General features: G+C 37.2%; 1 protein-coding gene across 1 annotated transcript in view; it reads left to right on the top strand.

Moving 5' to 3' along the window:
• LOC119140742 (poly(A) RNA polymerase GLD2-like) overlaps positions 1-17,202 on the top strand; it is a gene marked incomplete at both ends in the record, with an annotated part of 42,925 nt that extends 25,723 nt beyond the window's left edge. The window contains 4 exon segments of the mRNA XM_037372274.1: positions 3,258-3,394; positions 10,799-10,890; positions 15,238-15,317; positions 17,119-17,202. Of these exon segments, the coding sequence (XP_037228171.1) occupies positions 3,258-3,394; positions 10,799-10,890; positions 15,238-15,317; positions 17,119-17,202 (393 nt within the window).
• Between the last annotated feature and the right edge of the window lie 4 nt (positions 17,203-17,206).

Genomic DNA, 17,206 nt, shown 5'->3' with positions numbered 1-17,206 from the left:
ATGTGCCTCGGGCTGCTCTGGAACGCTGGAGACTGGTGTATTAGCTTAAATCCAGATGGAGCTGGGTCTCAACTAGTGCTCTGGATTGTGAACTTCGTGGACTCTAGCATGAGTGGATTTTTCTGCTTCATGAGCAGCCATATCTTACAAAGGGATGAGACAGAAGATGGGATGGTACTTACTGTAGCTACTTCATGTGTGGGAGTCAGTCCTTGTACAGACAGTTTGCTGCACCCTTTGAGTTGCACTTGTTTAAAGTATAAAAATGAATTAAATCTTCATCTGTAAGACTGGAGAAGGGTGTTTTATGCATGTGACTAGATACCTATAAAAAATGGCAAGATACTGTGCTGATGTTACTACTGTAAACTTTTTTTGAAGGAAGAATCTTGTACAGAGTTAAACTCATACATCAAGATATTCAAATTTAAAGATATTTTTTTTGTATGTATGCTTGTGTTCCTTTCCCAGTGTGTAAGTTGGAATGAGAATATGCATAAGCATTATGTAGCTTGAATATAAAACATCTTGCTGAATGCTAATGTTTCCCTGAGAAATCAGTCAACCAAAGTAAAGATTAGAGATCTAGCAGGGGGAAAAAAAAATTTGGGGGTCCCTTTTTCTGTGGCATTTTGAAATAATGGATAGCTCATCTATATTTGTTTCTCAATGAAATCTTGAATTTTCCATTTTTCTTAAGATGGAATGAGGCAAAGACGCAGCAAGCAAATTGGGGACTAGTTTTAAAAGAAGTTGAATTACTTGTCTTCTAGAGCAAGTTAAAAAAGCAAAACTTACAGGAAGGCCTACTTGAAACTAAGCTAATTTGAAGGATGCTTTGTAATACTGTTTTATTACCAACCTCCCTTATGTGCAGAATCTATAATCTGTACCTTGTTCTGTTTATCTAGTTATTCCCTGAGTCCCTCTAGCAGGAAGTATTGTTATTCCTGTTTTACAATAGGTGAACGGAAGCAGAGGGAGGCTAATAGAGTTTCATGGGGTTTCTGTGGCAAAGCAGAAAAATGAGCCTAGGTATCCTGTGGCTGGTCTGATCTCTTGTTCAGTGGACACCGAGTGATTGCTTTGTTAAGAAATGAACTTAATCTACTGTGGTTATTGATATATTGAATACTTATTTGGGTTTACATGTAAAACTCTAATCTGGTAATAGTAATTTTCCTCCATAAGAAACTGTATTTCAGACAGATGAAATACCCCTCCCTCTTCCCATATTAACTTATTGGCATTAGTAGACATCTGTTGTAGTTTCATTGCATTTCTGTTTTGTATTGTTGGAGGACAGCAGCCATTGTTCTCATTCCTTTTTCCCCCCATGCCCATTTCCTCATGAGCTGTTATACTGCTAATACTAAATTAATTTATTTGTGATTCTTCCACAACTTTCTGTGGGTGTGAGCAAGGAGTGACTTTCACTTCAGTAACCTATCTGATTAACATTAGGGTTAAAACTGTATATATTGTATAATCTATGAACAACTGTTTCCCTCTTAGATCTTTATATGTGTTGCGACAGAGGGAAGACACAGTCACTCAATATGAGTGATCAGCAGACTTCGTTTATTGTCCCTTACAGTCACCTTTTATGCCTTCTTATAATTAGCTCATACATATTACAAAAGTTAAGCTCATTATTGGTTAGTTGCCTAAATACCAAGCCCGCCCCTAGTTTCTCTTCTGTAGTTATCTGTTCCCACCTGTAACATTCTTTTCCCACCACGATCTTCCTGTTATTGTGTAACAAGAACAGCCAAGGATAGTGTATTTTTGTTTTACTTCAGATAAGCTGAGAGCGATGTGCATTTTTGTCCAGCCAGCTGGACTATGTCTATGTGACCCTTTTCAGCTAGCCAGTTATCCACAATATGTATGCTGCGTATCTGCTTTTTATGTCTGTTTCCATGTTTTTGGTGTGTTCTGTTGGATTGTAAACTGTTACATTCTGAGCCCTGCTAACTATAATAATACTTTATATGCAAAGTTATATCATGTGAGAATAAGACCTTAAATTTTTCACAGCTAGAAGAATGGCTTTTTCTCCCATAAGGTATTGTGCAAAGTTCCAGGAAGCCTTGCTAGAGCTGGCAAAAGAGGACAGGAGTCTGAAACTTTCCAATCCTACTGGTTTTATTGCTATCCATGCTTTTCTCAGAGCCTGCTGTGAATGTAGAAATAGTATTACAGTGTATAGCTGTTCCAGTGATAATCTAGTACTATAAAGTGATATTGATACTATTCCTTAAAATAACAAAGGAGTGGAAGGGGAGATAGTAATGATTGAATGGGTCCCTACATTTACGTAGATGTATGTCCTTATGTGGATGTAGAACTTGTATTTGTGTGTCTTGGGTTTATTTTCCTTAAAATACATTGCTGTAAAATGTAGTATCCTGGTATTACCAGGTTTTAAAAATAGTTTCTCTAGCTAGCAATAGAAGATATATATTCTTCTGAGAGACTGGGGTACATAGAGGAGAACCTAAAGGATGTGATGGACACCCAAACTGTATAGCAGATTTAAAACCATGTTAATTTAGTCTTGTGTAGATTCCTTTTAAAGCTGGCTTTCCTTTATAACAAAGCTGACTCCTTCTTCTCCCCCAAAGAAAAGCATACTCCAGCTTAAATGCTGCATTCTGTGTATTCGGGTTTTCTGTATAACTTATTCTTTCAGGTAAGTTTGCTAGAGGTGCTACTGCAGTCTTTGAACTCACCATGTGGGAGGATGCAGGTTCATATTGGAGCTACTGGGTTTGACATCTAATTTTAACTCTGTGCTGTGGGGAAGAATAAGTCGGGCCTTTCTTTCAGATTGAGAGTTTCTGTACCACAGTTATGGGAACTTGGCAATAAGTGCATTAGCTTCACCTACTCTTATTTTGGTTTGACTGCAGCCAGCTCAGTGCAGGCTATCTTACTCAGCTTCCGTTCATGTGGTTTTACTAGCATGTAAACACAAGTCCAGCTCAGATTCTCCCATGATAAAATTATTTAGCAAATAGAAGGCAAGGGATGGTCTCGGACGCTCCTGTGCAAGATGATTTTACCTGAGCTCGTGGGAAGTAACTAGCATCCAACAGGAGTGCAAGAGAAAGAGCTGTTTGTTTGCATGTGTCCTTGAACCTCTAATAAGCAGATGGGCAGCTTTTCTGTTGTGAAAAAATATATGCACCTAGATTAAGTCTGTGTGTGTATGTGTGTATATATATATATACTCTCTGATTTTATTTGGGCAGGAATGTTTTAATCCTACTATGCAGTTGCATCTTGTTCATAAAGTTCCACGTACCATTCCTCATTATCTCTCAAAAAATGGATCAAGCCTTGGAGATTTGCTAATAGGCTTCTTCAAATATTATGCCACAGAATTTGAGTAAGTAATAAGCTCATCTTAGTGTTTTAGAATATGTAAAATTTTGATTCCTTTTATTCAATATATCAACACTTTATGACCCTTGAAGAGAAGAGAATAACAGTAATATAGGAGTGATAACTGATAGAGAGGAAATGGGTGAAAAGACTAAAGGACAATAGGAATGTTGATAGTGTCTGACATCTTTTGCTTAGCCAAACAGATTATCCTGTAAAATAGCTGCTGAAAGTTAGATAGCTTTGTCCTTTAAAAATAGCTGGGTTTTGTTATATTGCACTATTTTAAAATTGCATATGTCTGTATGAGAAAGATCTATTCTTCTTAGGTGTAGTTAAGGTATTGATTGTGATATGGGATTATTCGAACCTTAATAGCCACACTTGTCTTCTGTCATGCCAAGTCAATGCAGATTACTGACCAGGTGGCTCTTTTCACTTGTATTATAGTCAAAGTATATAGGCCATATCTAGTGAGGACTTCTCCCATAATATAGTTGGCTCACTAACCTTGTTAGTTTGCTAGAATCTTGAATTTAATTTTGGCATCTGGACTTCCTTGTAGAAGAGAAATAGAAGCTAAAATTGTGAGTGAATTTGAGAAAGCTGTAGATTATGAGCACTTTGCCAAATGGTCACTAGAGTTTCTTATAAAGATTGCTTGTCCATGTGAAACACCAAATGGCTGTACTTAAGCTTAAAGATCTCCTTAAGAACTTGTTTCTGAGGTAGTTGGTTCATACATGTTTCTGTCCTATGTAGTGCATCGTATCCATTTCCTGGAAGGAGAACAAAATGTGTAACTGCTGGATATTCATTATTATTTTTGAAGTGTTCATGTTTTACTTCAATGTAAGAAATGAGTGATCATGAAATCTTTAAAACATTGCTGGGGCATGTACCACATGTGGAATATGTGAACTAAATCCATATGTCCTGTGGCAATTCATGAACTAATTGCACTTTTTGCATGCTTTAAGCCTGATTCTGAGAAATTTTCTCATAAAGGATTTTCCTTCCACAGTCTCTGCAGATAAGGGAATAGTCTTTTGTCCTAAATGTTTCTCCTGAGTACTGTCTTTTTAGCTGGCAAACTGCTGTTTGCTGAAGAGGTGAATTGGATGTTGCTGGAGAATATCCTCAAGTTCCTAATTTATATGGGACACTAGATGCATCCTTTACTACTCATCTGTATAATGAGTTGTTAATCTTCATATATGAAAGAGGTCGATTTAGTAAATATCTTTTACACTAAAGAAGTTGTTTCTGGTTTGTCTGTGCAAACTAGCAAGGAAGGCCTTGCCCAAATGCAAGAAAAATATGTAATTTGACCTTCCTGGTTTGGGTGCTTGTGAAACAGAATCAAGAGCAGATTTCTGCATAAATGAGTAGCTGGTCCCTGTGTTGGGTTACTTTAAGGGAAGATTATTTCTTTTTGCCTGCTGTTAGATATGCAGGATATACTAAGAAGTATGAAGACTAACAATGCTGCAGTATCAGTACTTGAACTGATGGCAATATATTAATGTTACCTCTTGTGATGATCATATATAAGGGGAAAAAATGTTACCTCAATTTAATTGCAGAGGCATGGGGAAGCTTCTGGTTAAAACAAAGCTTGAAAAGTGGTGAATGAAGACAGATTGGTTGCTGAAGTAAAGGGAAGAAAAGATTGGTTTTTTTTTTTTTTTTTTCAAACAGTAAAAGAATATCTAGTTAGGTTTTTTCCAGTGTTAAGTACCTTTTAAATATTTGACTGGTAATATTTTGTTATAAAAACAAAAAAAAAAAAAGACCCTGTGAATTATTTTTTTTAAAAAATAATCATTAGTATTCCTGTGGTGAAAATGTTACATAGCTGAGAAGTTATATCAGGCAATGACGCACCTAATGCAGCAATCTATATTATCTCTAAATTTTTCTACTACAGAAGTAACTTAGTTGTACTGTTTACTTGACCATCTCTGTATTCCGGGTAATTATAATTCCCATTTGAAAGGAGTGGAGTATGTGTCTTGAAGATACCAAAATTATGGTAGCTTCATAAAAACTGGAAACTGGCTGGAGAAGAGAAACTCAGTACCCATGTGGAGGAAAAGGTGGGCAGAACATGGGATTTAAATGTTTGTGTGTGTGTGACAGCCTGCCATTGAGAACAAATAGTATCATGTACCACATCATATATCACAGTATAAGTTATCTTTGCTTTGAGGTTGCTGATGGAAACAACATTATAGGTAGGAATAAGGATGAGTTAAATAAGCCCAACATAGGGCTCTGTTAGTTCTGCCTTTCATGGAAGAACTAGTATTTTACGTCTGAATCATAGAATGGTTTGGGTTGGAAGGGACCTTTAAAAAAGTAATCTAGTACAACCCCCCTGCAACAAGCAGGGATATCTTCAACTAGATCAGGTTGCTCAGAGCCCCGGCCAACCTGACCTTGAATGCTTCCAGGGATGGGGCATCTACCACCTCTCTGGGAAAACCTGTTCCAGTGGCTCACCACCCTCACAGTAAAGAGTTTCTTCCTTACATCTAGTCTGAATCTACTCTCTTTCAGTTAAAAACCCTTACCCCTTGTCCTATCGCTACAGTCCCTACTAAAACATCTGTCCCCATCTTTCTTATAAGCCCCCTCTAAGTATTGAAAGGCCACAATAAGGTCTCCCCAGAGCCTTCTCTTCTCCAGGCTGAACAACCCCAACTCTCTCAGCCTTTCCTCATAGGAGAGGTGTTCCATCCCTCCGATCACTTTTGTGGCCCTCCTCTGCACCTGCTTGAGCAGGTCCATGTCTTTCCTGTGCTGAGGACTCCAGACCTGAACATGATAGTCCAGGTGGGGTCTCACAAGAGTAGAGTAGAGGGGCAGAATCACCTCCCTTGACCTGCTGGCCATGTTCCTTTTTATGTAGCCAGGGATGTGATTGGCTTTCTGGGCTACAGGCACACATTGCTGGCTCATGTCGTTTTTCATCCACCAATACCCCTAAATCCTTGTCTGCAGGGCTGCTTAATCCACTCATTGCTCAGCCTGGATTTGTGCTTGGGATTGCTGACCCACGTGCAGGATCTTGTATTTGGCCTTGTTGAACTTCATGAGGTTTGCAAGGGCCATCTCTCTGTTAAGGTCCCTCTGGATGGCATCCCTTCCCTCTAGAGAATCAACCACACCACTGAGCTTGGAGTCCTCTGCAAACTTGCTGAGGGTGCACTCAGTCCCGCTGTCTGTGTCCCTGATAAAGATGTTAAATAATACTGGTCTCAATATGGACCCCTGAAGGATACCACTTTTCACTAGTCTCCACCTGGACATTGAGCTATTGACCACAACTTTTTTAGTGTGACCAACCAGCCAATTCTTTATCCACTGAATCCATCCAATCCATATCTCTCCAGTTTAGAGATAAGGCTGCTGTGTGGGACAGTATCAGATGCTTTGCACAAGTCCAGGTAATGACCAGTCACTCTTCCTCATCTGTCAATGCTGTAACCCTGTAGTAGAAGGCCGCCAAATTTGTCAGGCATGATTTGCCCTTAGCGAAGCCATGTTGGCTGTCACCTCTTTGTTTTCCATATGCCTTAACATAGTTTCCAGGAGGATCTGTTCCATGATCTTCTGAGCACAGAGGTGAGGCTGAGTGGCCTGTAACTCCCCAAGCCTTTCATTTTTAAAAAGGGAAATAAGGGGGTGGTTTTCCCTTTTCCAGTCGCTGGAAACTTCACCAGTCTGCTGTGACTTGTCAAATATGATGGACAGTGGCTTAGCCACTTCATCTGCTGGTTCCCTCAGGACCCTCAAATGTATCTCATCAGGTCCCATGGACTTGTGCACCTTCAGGTTCCTTAGATGGTCTCAAACCTCATCTTCTTCTACAGCAGGTGGTTCTTCATTCTCTCAGTACCTGCCTTTGGATTCTGTGAATTGGGCGGCATGGCTAGAGCACTGAAGACTGTGGCAAAGAATTTGTTGAGTACCTCAGACTTCTTCACACCGGTTGTAGCCAGCTCTCCCATTTTGCTCGTTGGGGGAGTACATTTTCTTTCATCTTCCTTTTTTTTGTCCTATGTACCTGAAGAAACCCTTCATGTTACTTTTCACATCCCTAGCCAAGTTCAGCTCCAGCTGTGCCTTGGCTTTCCTGATCCTCTCCCTGCACTCTTAGGCCATATCCCTATAATCTCCCTAGGGCGTATATTCCTTCCTCCACTGCCTATGTGTTTTGGTTTTGTGTTTTCATTTGGCTAAGAGGTCTTGACTTAGTCAAGCTGGTCTTCTACCTCTCCTGCCTAACTTCTTGCACATTAGGACTGAGAGCTCTTGCGCCCTAAGAAAAATGTCTTTAAATATTTTCCAGCTCTCACTAGCTCCTTTCTCTCTGAGGGCAGTTTCCCATGGGATCCTGTGCGCTAGCACTCTAAACAGCTGAAAGCTTGCCTTTCTGAGGTTTAGGGTCCTGACTCTACTTTTTACTCATCCTGTACCCCTCAAGATGGAGAACTCTACCAGGGCATGATTGCTGCAGCCCAGGCTACCTCCAATCCTGACCTCTCCGATAAGTTTTTCTGCATTAGTGAGCAAGGGGTCCAGCAGTGCGTCTCCTCTGGTTGGGCTCTCCTTCACCTGTACTAGGAAGCTGTCCTCAACGCACTCCTGTAGTTTCCTGGACTGCTTGCAGTTCTCTGTGCCACTTTTCCAGTGGATGTCTGGGTGGTTCAAGTCCCCTATCAGGATCAGGGCCTGTGAGCATGATGCTTCCTGCAGTTGAAGAACTCTCTCTTCATCAACCTCCTTTCCTTGATCAGGTGGCCTGTAGTAGATACCAGCCACAAAATTTCTTTTGTTGGCTTGGTCTCTAATTTTAATCCATAAGCTCTCAGCCTGCACATGCCATTCTTCAAAGATAGTTCTGTGCAATCAATCCCATTTTTTGGTATAGGGGGCCTAGATACTGTCCTTTGGGACTGTACTTCTCTTGGATTTATTGTCTGAAGTTATGTAATGGTTGTTTAAGATCATTTGTTGATTAAGTTGTATTTGGTGGAAATGATGAAATCAGTTATGACAAAACATAAAATGCGATTGTTTGTGGTTCTCTTCAGGGCAGAATTGGTCAGGTAATAAAGTGATTTTTTTAATAGAACTATATTTAATTGAATATACTCGTAATTTGTACCCATCTTAATGTGTTTCTGCAAGTAGCTTTGGCTTATAAGAATACTCTGGAAAATATAAGCTTTTACATTTATTTGTAGTGTATTCATACAGACTTACACTTGGAAGTCCCTGGTCTTTTTCTTTCAGATTCTTGCCTTCTTCATGAGGAGCAGTGATACCAGAAATAACTGACGATTGAGAAAGCTGTTCAAATGGTTATTGTTAATTTATGGATTGAAAAATGTGTATGCAGAGAGTATTAACTTTGCATTGGTAATAATTATGTGCAAGCCAAAATGGTTAAAATCAATGCACGAATAACTTGCTGTTGACAATTTCTAGCTCAGATTTTGGTACCAAGTGAAGGTTTAATGATGCTATTAGATAAAGTAGTTTTCAAGTCTAAATGCAAAGCTGTTTAAATAGCTAGAAACGTAACTTTTTTTGTTGCTTCTTGCTAAATCAGTTTATAATAAACACATTTAGGTTTTGCTGAGAAATTAAGCCAGGTAGAAAGAAAGAAAGAAGTTAAGAGAAGAATTACATGTTTGAAGTAAAACAGTACTGCTTGTTTTAACCAGAGATCGAATATTTGTTGTGTAACTGACTGGCCTGGATATCTCTGATTTTTATTTTTTTTTTAAATAAGATTTTAGACAAGGCAGGAGAGTTGAACTGTCAGCACTGTAAGCAGCTTCTGCTCATGACCAATGTTCTGGAGCTGCAGTTTAAGCTTCTTTGATGCTCTAATTATTTTTTTTTTTTGTGCTGCTATGTTTTTATTATTATTTTTTTTTTAGCAATTCATCTGAATTTCTTATTAAGCTTGTGGTTGATGGTAGTTTATTAAAAAGATGTGATAGGAAAGTATTTGGTGCTTCACGTTCACAACTTCTCTTATTCTTGCAGAAGTAGTCTAATATGGGAATTAAGGAGAGTGATGGGTTAGAAGGAAAACTGTATTTAGTTTTGAATGCTAGAAAATTTATCATCTGTACTAATTTTCTAAAGAATATATCAAGAGAAGTTAAATATGCACAGCAGTGGGTGAATAAGTAAACTGAGGTATCCTAAACTACGCTTCATATGCTGTGTCTTGCACCTTTTTGAAATATTAAAAATGGTCCTACTTGTATTCTTAAATGATAGCTAACTTTCATAAGTGGCTTTAATCATGAGCTGTTTCCAAGCTAACCTGTAGAATCGTAGACACAGATATTTAGCTGTTGTAAACTGTCTTATCACCACTGACTTAATGGAGTTATGACAGCTAATCTGTGGCCTAGGGAGCAGAGAGTTCTTCCAAATTTAACTGAGGATTTACAGACTGTATTTTGATTTACAGTTGATACTTATAGGCGTTCTGCAGGTGGCTGATGCACCTAGCCAAGCTCCTTGGTGTGTGGTGATCCAGGCCTTTTGCTGATACGGTAGTTTCCTGGTTTAGTTAAGAGCGGCTGAAAACTGGCTGATTAGAATTGGTTAGGAGTATAAAGCTTAGAACAAAGAACATAAAGCAAGTGGCTGCTTTGGCTTCCATTTATGTTCGGCATAGCATTATGCTAAGCATCATAAAGATTGTCCTCTAAACTGCACTGCTGTTCCTATTTGTGTGATCATTTCCTATGGTTTTGTTCTTGTAAAATTGTGTGCAGAAAGTAATAGGCTTTCTTCAAATTTGCATTTGAGTTGTTGCAGTTGTAGAAGATTCACCATACACAAAGTATTAGTACTTTTTCTCATAGCTTCCTTGCACTAGGAATGCTGGCCTTTAAGCATGCTATCTTTATATATCTTGTTGATTATTTTTTTAATAGAATGCAACATGTGATGTCATCTGCACTTAAACTCCTTATGTTACTTTTCCCCACAGAAAATGCTGAAAGATAAATTTGACGCTATAATTTATTTGTAACTTAGAAATAAATGTAGATGTCCATGCTGATGTTTTTTGAAGGGGGGAAAAATATTTTGTCATGAATATGTTATTCATAGAAACTCTCATGTTCTCTTTTGCAGATGTTTTTGTAAATATACTTTTGTGTTTGTGGAAAACTTTTTCTTGTTTCCTACCCATCGTTCCTTACTCTTATATAGTGAATTACTGTTTATTCTAAATTATTCCTTATTATAAAGTACTGTGCTATCTAGGCTTATGACATAGCAATTTGTCAATTTTTTAATGTAAACTGATGTTATTAATTCAGAATCAAGACTTAAAAGGTCTGTGAATTGTTTTCCTTTTCCCTAGTTGGAACCATCAAATTATTTCAGTTCGTGAGGCCAAAGCTGTTCCATGACCTGATGGTTTTGAATGGAGAAACAAATTTATTTGTGTAGAAGGTAAAATGTAAAGCTGCATTATAATTTTAAACTGTTAAAACACTGAATATGTGAATCTGTCAATTAGACTTTACCTTGGTAGTGTTTTAATAATGTGTGTGTAATATATTTACATAGAAAATGACATTTAAGCAATGTAAATAGTCTTGCAAAAAACATTTGAGAAGGAAGCTTTAATTTCTGTAGTATTTAAAAATAGTTCTGACTCTTTCTTCAAGAGGACTTATTGTCCTGTTATTTTGGAACATGGATTAGGACTTTGACGAGGAACGGCAGTAGTGTGTGTTTTCCTGCTCTGCAGAAGTAGTCTTCAGTTTTGTCAAGATGGAGCTCCTGAAAAAACAGTGTGCACATATTCAGATTCCTCTCTAAGAATATTCTTTGTTCTAGTAATGCTCTGGCATCACAAGTCCTAGCAGTAACTAGATTACATGTTTGTTGATCCCCTTGGGGTTGCTATTTTTGGTTGTCTGGTGAACGTAGTTTCCACAGAGGGTAAATCTAGGCTACCTTTTGGATTTGCATATCTTAGCCGCCTTAGTTCAGGCTGAACTGGGCAGTAGCATGATACAGGAAACCTGCTTCATGTGCTCTTTAGTGCCTTGCAAATGCCATGGGGAGTCTACATAGAGAAGGTGAATAGTTAGCATGTGTACAAGATGAAGCTTGGACCACTGAAAGAGAAAATTATAGTCTAAGAGACAGATTGAGATGTTAGAGGAGAATGAAAAGAGAAGCAGGGAAGGACTGAGAGCTACCCTGTAACTGAAAACAGTTAACACTGAGATAAGAAAGGGGAGCAAGAATCAGAATGCAGCAGATGAAGGGGAATTGATTGGACAAGAGACCACTGATAGGGAACCAAGGTGGAGTAGGAGCAGAATTAGAAGTAGGTGGTTTAGGACACTGGGGTGGAGAGGGAAGTTTTGAAATGGGGGGAGGTGGCCTGGGCCCTGGCTGTAAATAAATGGGAGGCTATTAGGATCACTATATCAAGGGTTGAAGTTTTAGGATAAAAGAATAAAACTTGGACAGGATCCAAATTGTACAGAAATAGTTATTAGAGACTGGAAAAAACTTTTCTGGGATGCATGGGAGGAATAAGGCAGGAGTCTTGTGGTTAGGCACAGACACTACTAAAGATTCCTGGGGGGTGGGAGTGCACTCTGTGTGTGTGCACATGTAACTTCCTGCACTTGTGCTGCTCTGTGCAGAGAATAATTACCTACTGGTGAAATGTGTTATGTGGCCTGGAGCTCACCAACTTGGCTATAATCATATGGACAGTGTGAAACCACATGATGGGATTCCTTTTCTTCATTTGACTTGGAAAAAGAATGAACTACCGGTCATAGGGGAAAAAATACACTGAAACCTGTGAAGAAGACTGCATGCTTGACTCTGCAGCGTCAGAGTTGAGAAATGTAATTGAGAGTATCTGTGCAGCTGAAATGATTGGAATAGTGCAGGGCAGACATTGCCAAGGCTCTGATCTCTTGTGGGAGCTGAGAATGCTGGGCAGCTGTCTGCTGACATCATGTGATGCTTATCTACTGTGGTTGGGGGGGGGGGGGGAGAACCTGTGTGTTTCAAGCTCTCAATATTTTTATGTTACAAAGTGGTTGAATAATTAGGTTTGCCTTCTGTCAGCTTGGAAAATAGAATATCAACATACAAAACAGGCATTTTAGAATGCATATTAAATGGGCTTAATTACATACAACTTTTAAGAGTGTGTTTTGGCATTTGAACTATTAAAAAAGCAAAATTACCTATAGGTGGCACATCTGACTCCTTCATGTTACTATGTGCTTCAAGACTTAAGAGTGGGTTTTATCCTTGCATACCACGTTTTTACTTCTAAATTGGAAAGGAAAAATTAAACTTCCTATTTCAACTTGAAATAAGCTTCTTGTTTATAAAGGAATTAAGCTGAACTAGTTTAACAAAGTATGTAGATAAACTTCTGTGTACTTTGAGAAGAAACTTTTAAAAGCTAGCTAAACATGTCAACATATTTTGGCTTCCAAGTCTGTCACATTTTCAGTTTAGTGGACTAAAATTCCAGTAACTTATATTTAAAATATTAAAAATATATGCAAGAATACATTTGATAAATTGAGAAGCCTATATCTGCAAGTTGCCATAATTCTACATGTAGCTTTATATTTAGGCTTACTCAAAGAAAAAAAAATTCTGTTTTAATTTTTATCAGCCTTAAGACTGATTCTCATTGTATTTCTGCTGTTTGAGAAACAAATGTAAAGATGCTCTTTTTCAGATAGCTTAAAATCTAACAGGCTATTACTATTATAGGGATACAGATAACTTTGATTTTAGCTAATGTTTGTGAACATTCCTTGTCAGAAGCTCAAAATTGTTAGAGACTACTCTGGTTTCAGTTTCACTCTTCTCTATATCAAATAATATATTATCCTGTTGAAAAAAGACACAGTTTGGAAAAGCTAGAAACTTGGCAATTTTGTGAGACAAACTGATAGTCATTTAGGTAAACTGGATCAGAAGCTGTCTGAGCTGTACCTGATTCATGCTTGTACTTTTAAATCTTTCAGATTCACATGTTAAAAATAATTCTAAAAGTAATTCCTCAGAGCTTGCTTTCCAGAAGTTCTGAAGTTTTATGATTTCTTGTATTTTCATTTGGAAAGATGATCCCCTTTAGCGTTTCCCTTAAGCATGTGTTAAAGTTCTATTACTTTTTAATATTCTTGTGTCTGTGTGTGAACAAAATAACTTATGATGGACTCTCACTGTCATGATGGTTAGGAAATGTAGTGTTGTAAATAGTAGCTGATTGCAAAATCATTCTTGCTGTGCTCTAGGTAATGAGTTTATCTCTTGACAGTCAGTAAATATGCAGGAAGAATAAAGGGAAGAAATGAGTCAATTTTTGTGACCAGGAAGAGCACCTCTTCCCCCCCCCCCCCCCCATTTTAGAAGATTGTCAAATTAAGAATTTTGTTTTTCTTTTAAAGCAAAGCTGCACAAAGTACATAAAGGTCCTAGCATTAAAGAAACAGTTGACATCACATATGCTGTACTGCTTCACACAATAAGGAGTGGGGAGTTCTTACTGGCAGTAAGTCACTGTGTCAAATTATGTGACTGGTTTTAGAGGACTAGGTACTTCTTATTTGATGGCCAGTTTTCTGCTCCAATCTAAATGTATGATGCATTCTAAAGTAAAATAAATCTGCCTGTGAACATCCATTAAAAAATCTTTATAGGTAGTTTGAAGAAAAATCTTTTAGAAACATGCCCAAAACATTTGTTGCTTGAAACAATTTATTTAATTTTGAATTTAAATAACTTTCAGTAACAAACCCAGTGTCATGGAACATTGCAAAACTGAAGTCCCAGTCTCTGTAATGGCATAATCCCTTCTGATGTCTGTTTAATGCTTTATTTGACTATATGTCCCTATGTGAATAAAAGGAATTCATAACCAAATAAACAAAAAAGCTACCTGATCTAGCAAATATTTCTATGGTTTGATGGCCCTTGAGGATTTTTATGAATCCTGCCAGCGTGAAATACACCACATATTTAAGCAGCTCTCTAAGGCAAAAAAACCCATATAAAATTTGTATTGTAGAACACTGTAATGCATAGTCTCTACATCATAATTCTCTAGTATTTGTTACTTTAATGTTGGCAACCTTATTAGTAGCAAGGACTACTTTTTTAATCCTTCAATTAGTACTTTGGAACATTTTTTCATTGTGTTAGCAAAAATTAGTCTTTTTGAAGGGCTTAAGCCCCAAATTGTTAACTTAGTTATTCTACAATAACTATGAACTGATAAAATCTATTTTTACAGCAGTTAGTGGTACTTACATTAAAAATTATAGTAAATATTTTACTATACTCCTTGTATTTAACTGAGAAGCTGTTGAATGAGATGAATCTAAAGTAAACAGCTCCAAGGGGGATGTGTGTAGTAAGTTTCAAAACATTTTAATATGCAAAATCATATTCTGATATTTCATCACAGACTTAAGCAGTAACAAATAACTACTGATGCATGAATTCAGCACAATCATAGCATGTTTAGATAGAAAGAATAACCTGACTTTATTATGGATTACATACCATTAGCGTGTTCAGTGTTTGGGGCTTTTCTGGATGAATGTTATGTAGAAATAAAGACTGAGAAGCAAAGTGGAACCAGTAACTCAAAACACTCTTAGGAAGCAATGATATGTTGACTTCTCTGTGTTTTTGCTTGATTGCTGTCTTCACTGAGCAAGTACAGTTCTAGCATTTTTGTTTTGGTGGTTTTTGTTGGTTTTTTAATGCTTTTAATGTTTGTGTTTGATCTTGCAGAGCCCTTTGATGGGACAAACACTGCTAGAGCTGTACATGAAAAACAGAAGTTTGATATTATCAAAGATGAGTTTCTGAAGGCAAAAAGTACATCAGAGTTAACTTTTCCAGTCACTTTGGTTTTCAAGATAGTTAAACAAGTGGAAGTCATTGAACCTACCTCTTTCTAATACTTATGTTTATACTTTGTACTACATATATGACAAACTTATTTTTTAAAATGTTTGTGGAAAACTATTTAATAAGAGTATTAATGTCTGTATGCTATTAAGCATCAGGCTTCAGTTGAAATGGGTACCTGAAGTATTAGACCCTTTATCTTAGAATTATCAATTTTACATGCACAAGAAAATATAATTAATAGCTTTAGAATCACAACTTTATCTTCATTATTTCTTCCTACATTAATTTGACTGGTAATAAACAATGTTTTATACCTCTTACTGTCCCTCTCTTATAATATTGCCACCAATAGATTTCTGCTGGTTTTTGACAACTGAATCAATTTGTTATTTTTCTTCAGGGAGATCACACAATTTTAGAACATGAGTAGTTCAAACTGGAGCTTTCACTATTTCAGGTAGTGGAGAAGGCAAGGAAACTTTGAATGAAGCAAGCTAAGACTTAGGCCTTGGTTAAACATCCTTTTTCTAAAAATCCTTGTTGCCAATTCACTTGTATGCTTGTCTCTTATCATAGGCATTGCATTTGGAATTATGTTCATATATCTGAGCTCAAATTCTGGCTTTATGAGTAGTCAGAGATCTCAGAATGTAGTTTATGACTAGGGATTAGTGTGCAGAGCTGGCTTCCGCCTTTAACCAGTTAGACTTCCTTTTATGCCATCATTGGAGACTCCTCTTTACTCCAGTTAATCAAGTCCTTAAATACTTTGAGGGTTTCTCCAACAAAAAGGAAACCAATGCCAGATATTTGTAATAAAACAAATGCTATAAAGTGTCACCTTTATATAGTCAGTAAAGGGTAACTTTTTCTGCTTTTTAATTCTGTTCAGAAATGTCAGTTTCCTTCTATCTAGCTGTCTTAGCATGCAAAATACTTAACTGTTCATACTTTTACGTAATTTATTTTGTGACTCTGCTAAAGCAATGGTTTACAAAGTAGCATTTGGACTCTTATGTTTCTCTGTGAAATCAGAGTAAACTTCTCTTTTCAGAGTTTTCATTTTTTAAAAAATGTAAAAACAGTTGTTTGGTCCAAGCTGTCTGGAAGCCTGTGTACTGAAGTGTTATAGCCCTGAAAAAAAATTCTCTTTACTAGGAACCATAAGGAATGACAGTTGCTTAAAAACTACAAGAACTTATGGATATCTTGCACTTTAAGAAGCCTAAGAAATATGTCTTGCTGCTTTTGGGAGATTTATTTTTTCTGTGGTTTTTATTGCACATCGTGGTTTAAATGAATTCTACATAAAGACAGGAGGGACAGTGCAGTTATTTGCAGGTGTTTGGCCAAACAGGTGTATCCTGGAATCCAGAACAAAATTCAGAAGAAAATTGAAAGAACCTATTTTCAAGACACAATTAAGCTCTGGAAATGTCAGAATATAATGTCTTGTATTGGCAACTTTGACATGTGTGAATTTGAGGCTGTTATTTTGCAGTCGGAATATCAGTGTAATGATTAAAAAATGTTAACATTTCAGTCTCGATAAATGCACTCCCTTCTTGAAAGGACATACCTTTCTCAGTGGTTCATCACATTTTGTGTACCTTTGGATTAATCTTTCTTTAAAAATCAAGAAGGGGAAAAATATTAACCTTATTTTTGTGGATCTGTGAGGCTTACTACTTAAAATGGTATCTAAGTATTAATGGCAAAGAAGATTAGCCTTCTAAAACGTTGTACTTTTCCCCCCAGTTTTGGCAGATATTACAAGACGACAAAGACCTGAACTGTATATTACCTTTAAGAATAACCATACGGAAAAGACAACCAACTTCTTCCA

The sequence above is a fragment of the Falco rusticolus genome, chromosome W (genome assembly GCF_015220075.1).
Source record: "Falco rusticolus isolate bFalRus1 chromosome W, bFalRus1.pri, whole genome shotgun sequence".
NCBI classification, from domain to species: Eukaryota; Metazoa; Chordata; class Aves; order Falconiformes; family Falconidae; genus Falco; species Falco rusticolus.
This window is presented reverse-complemented; position numbering and strand designations above follow the sequence as displayed.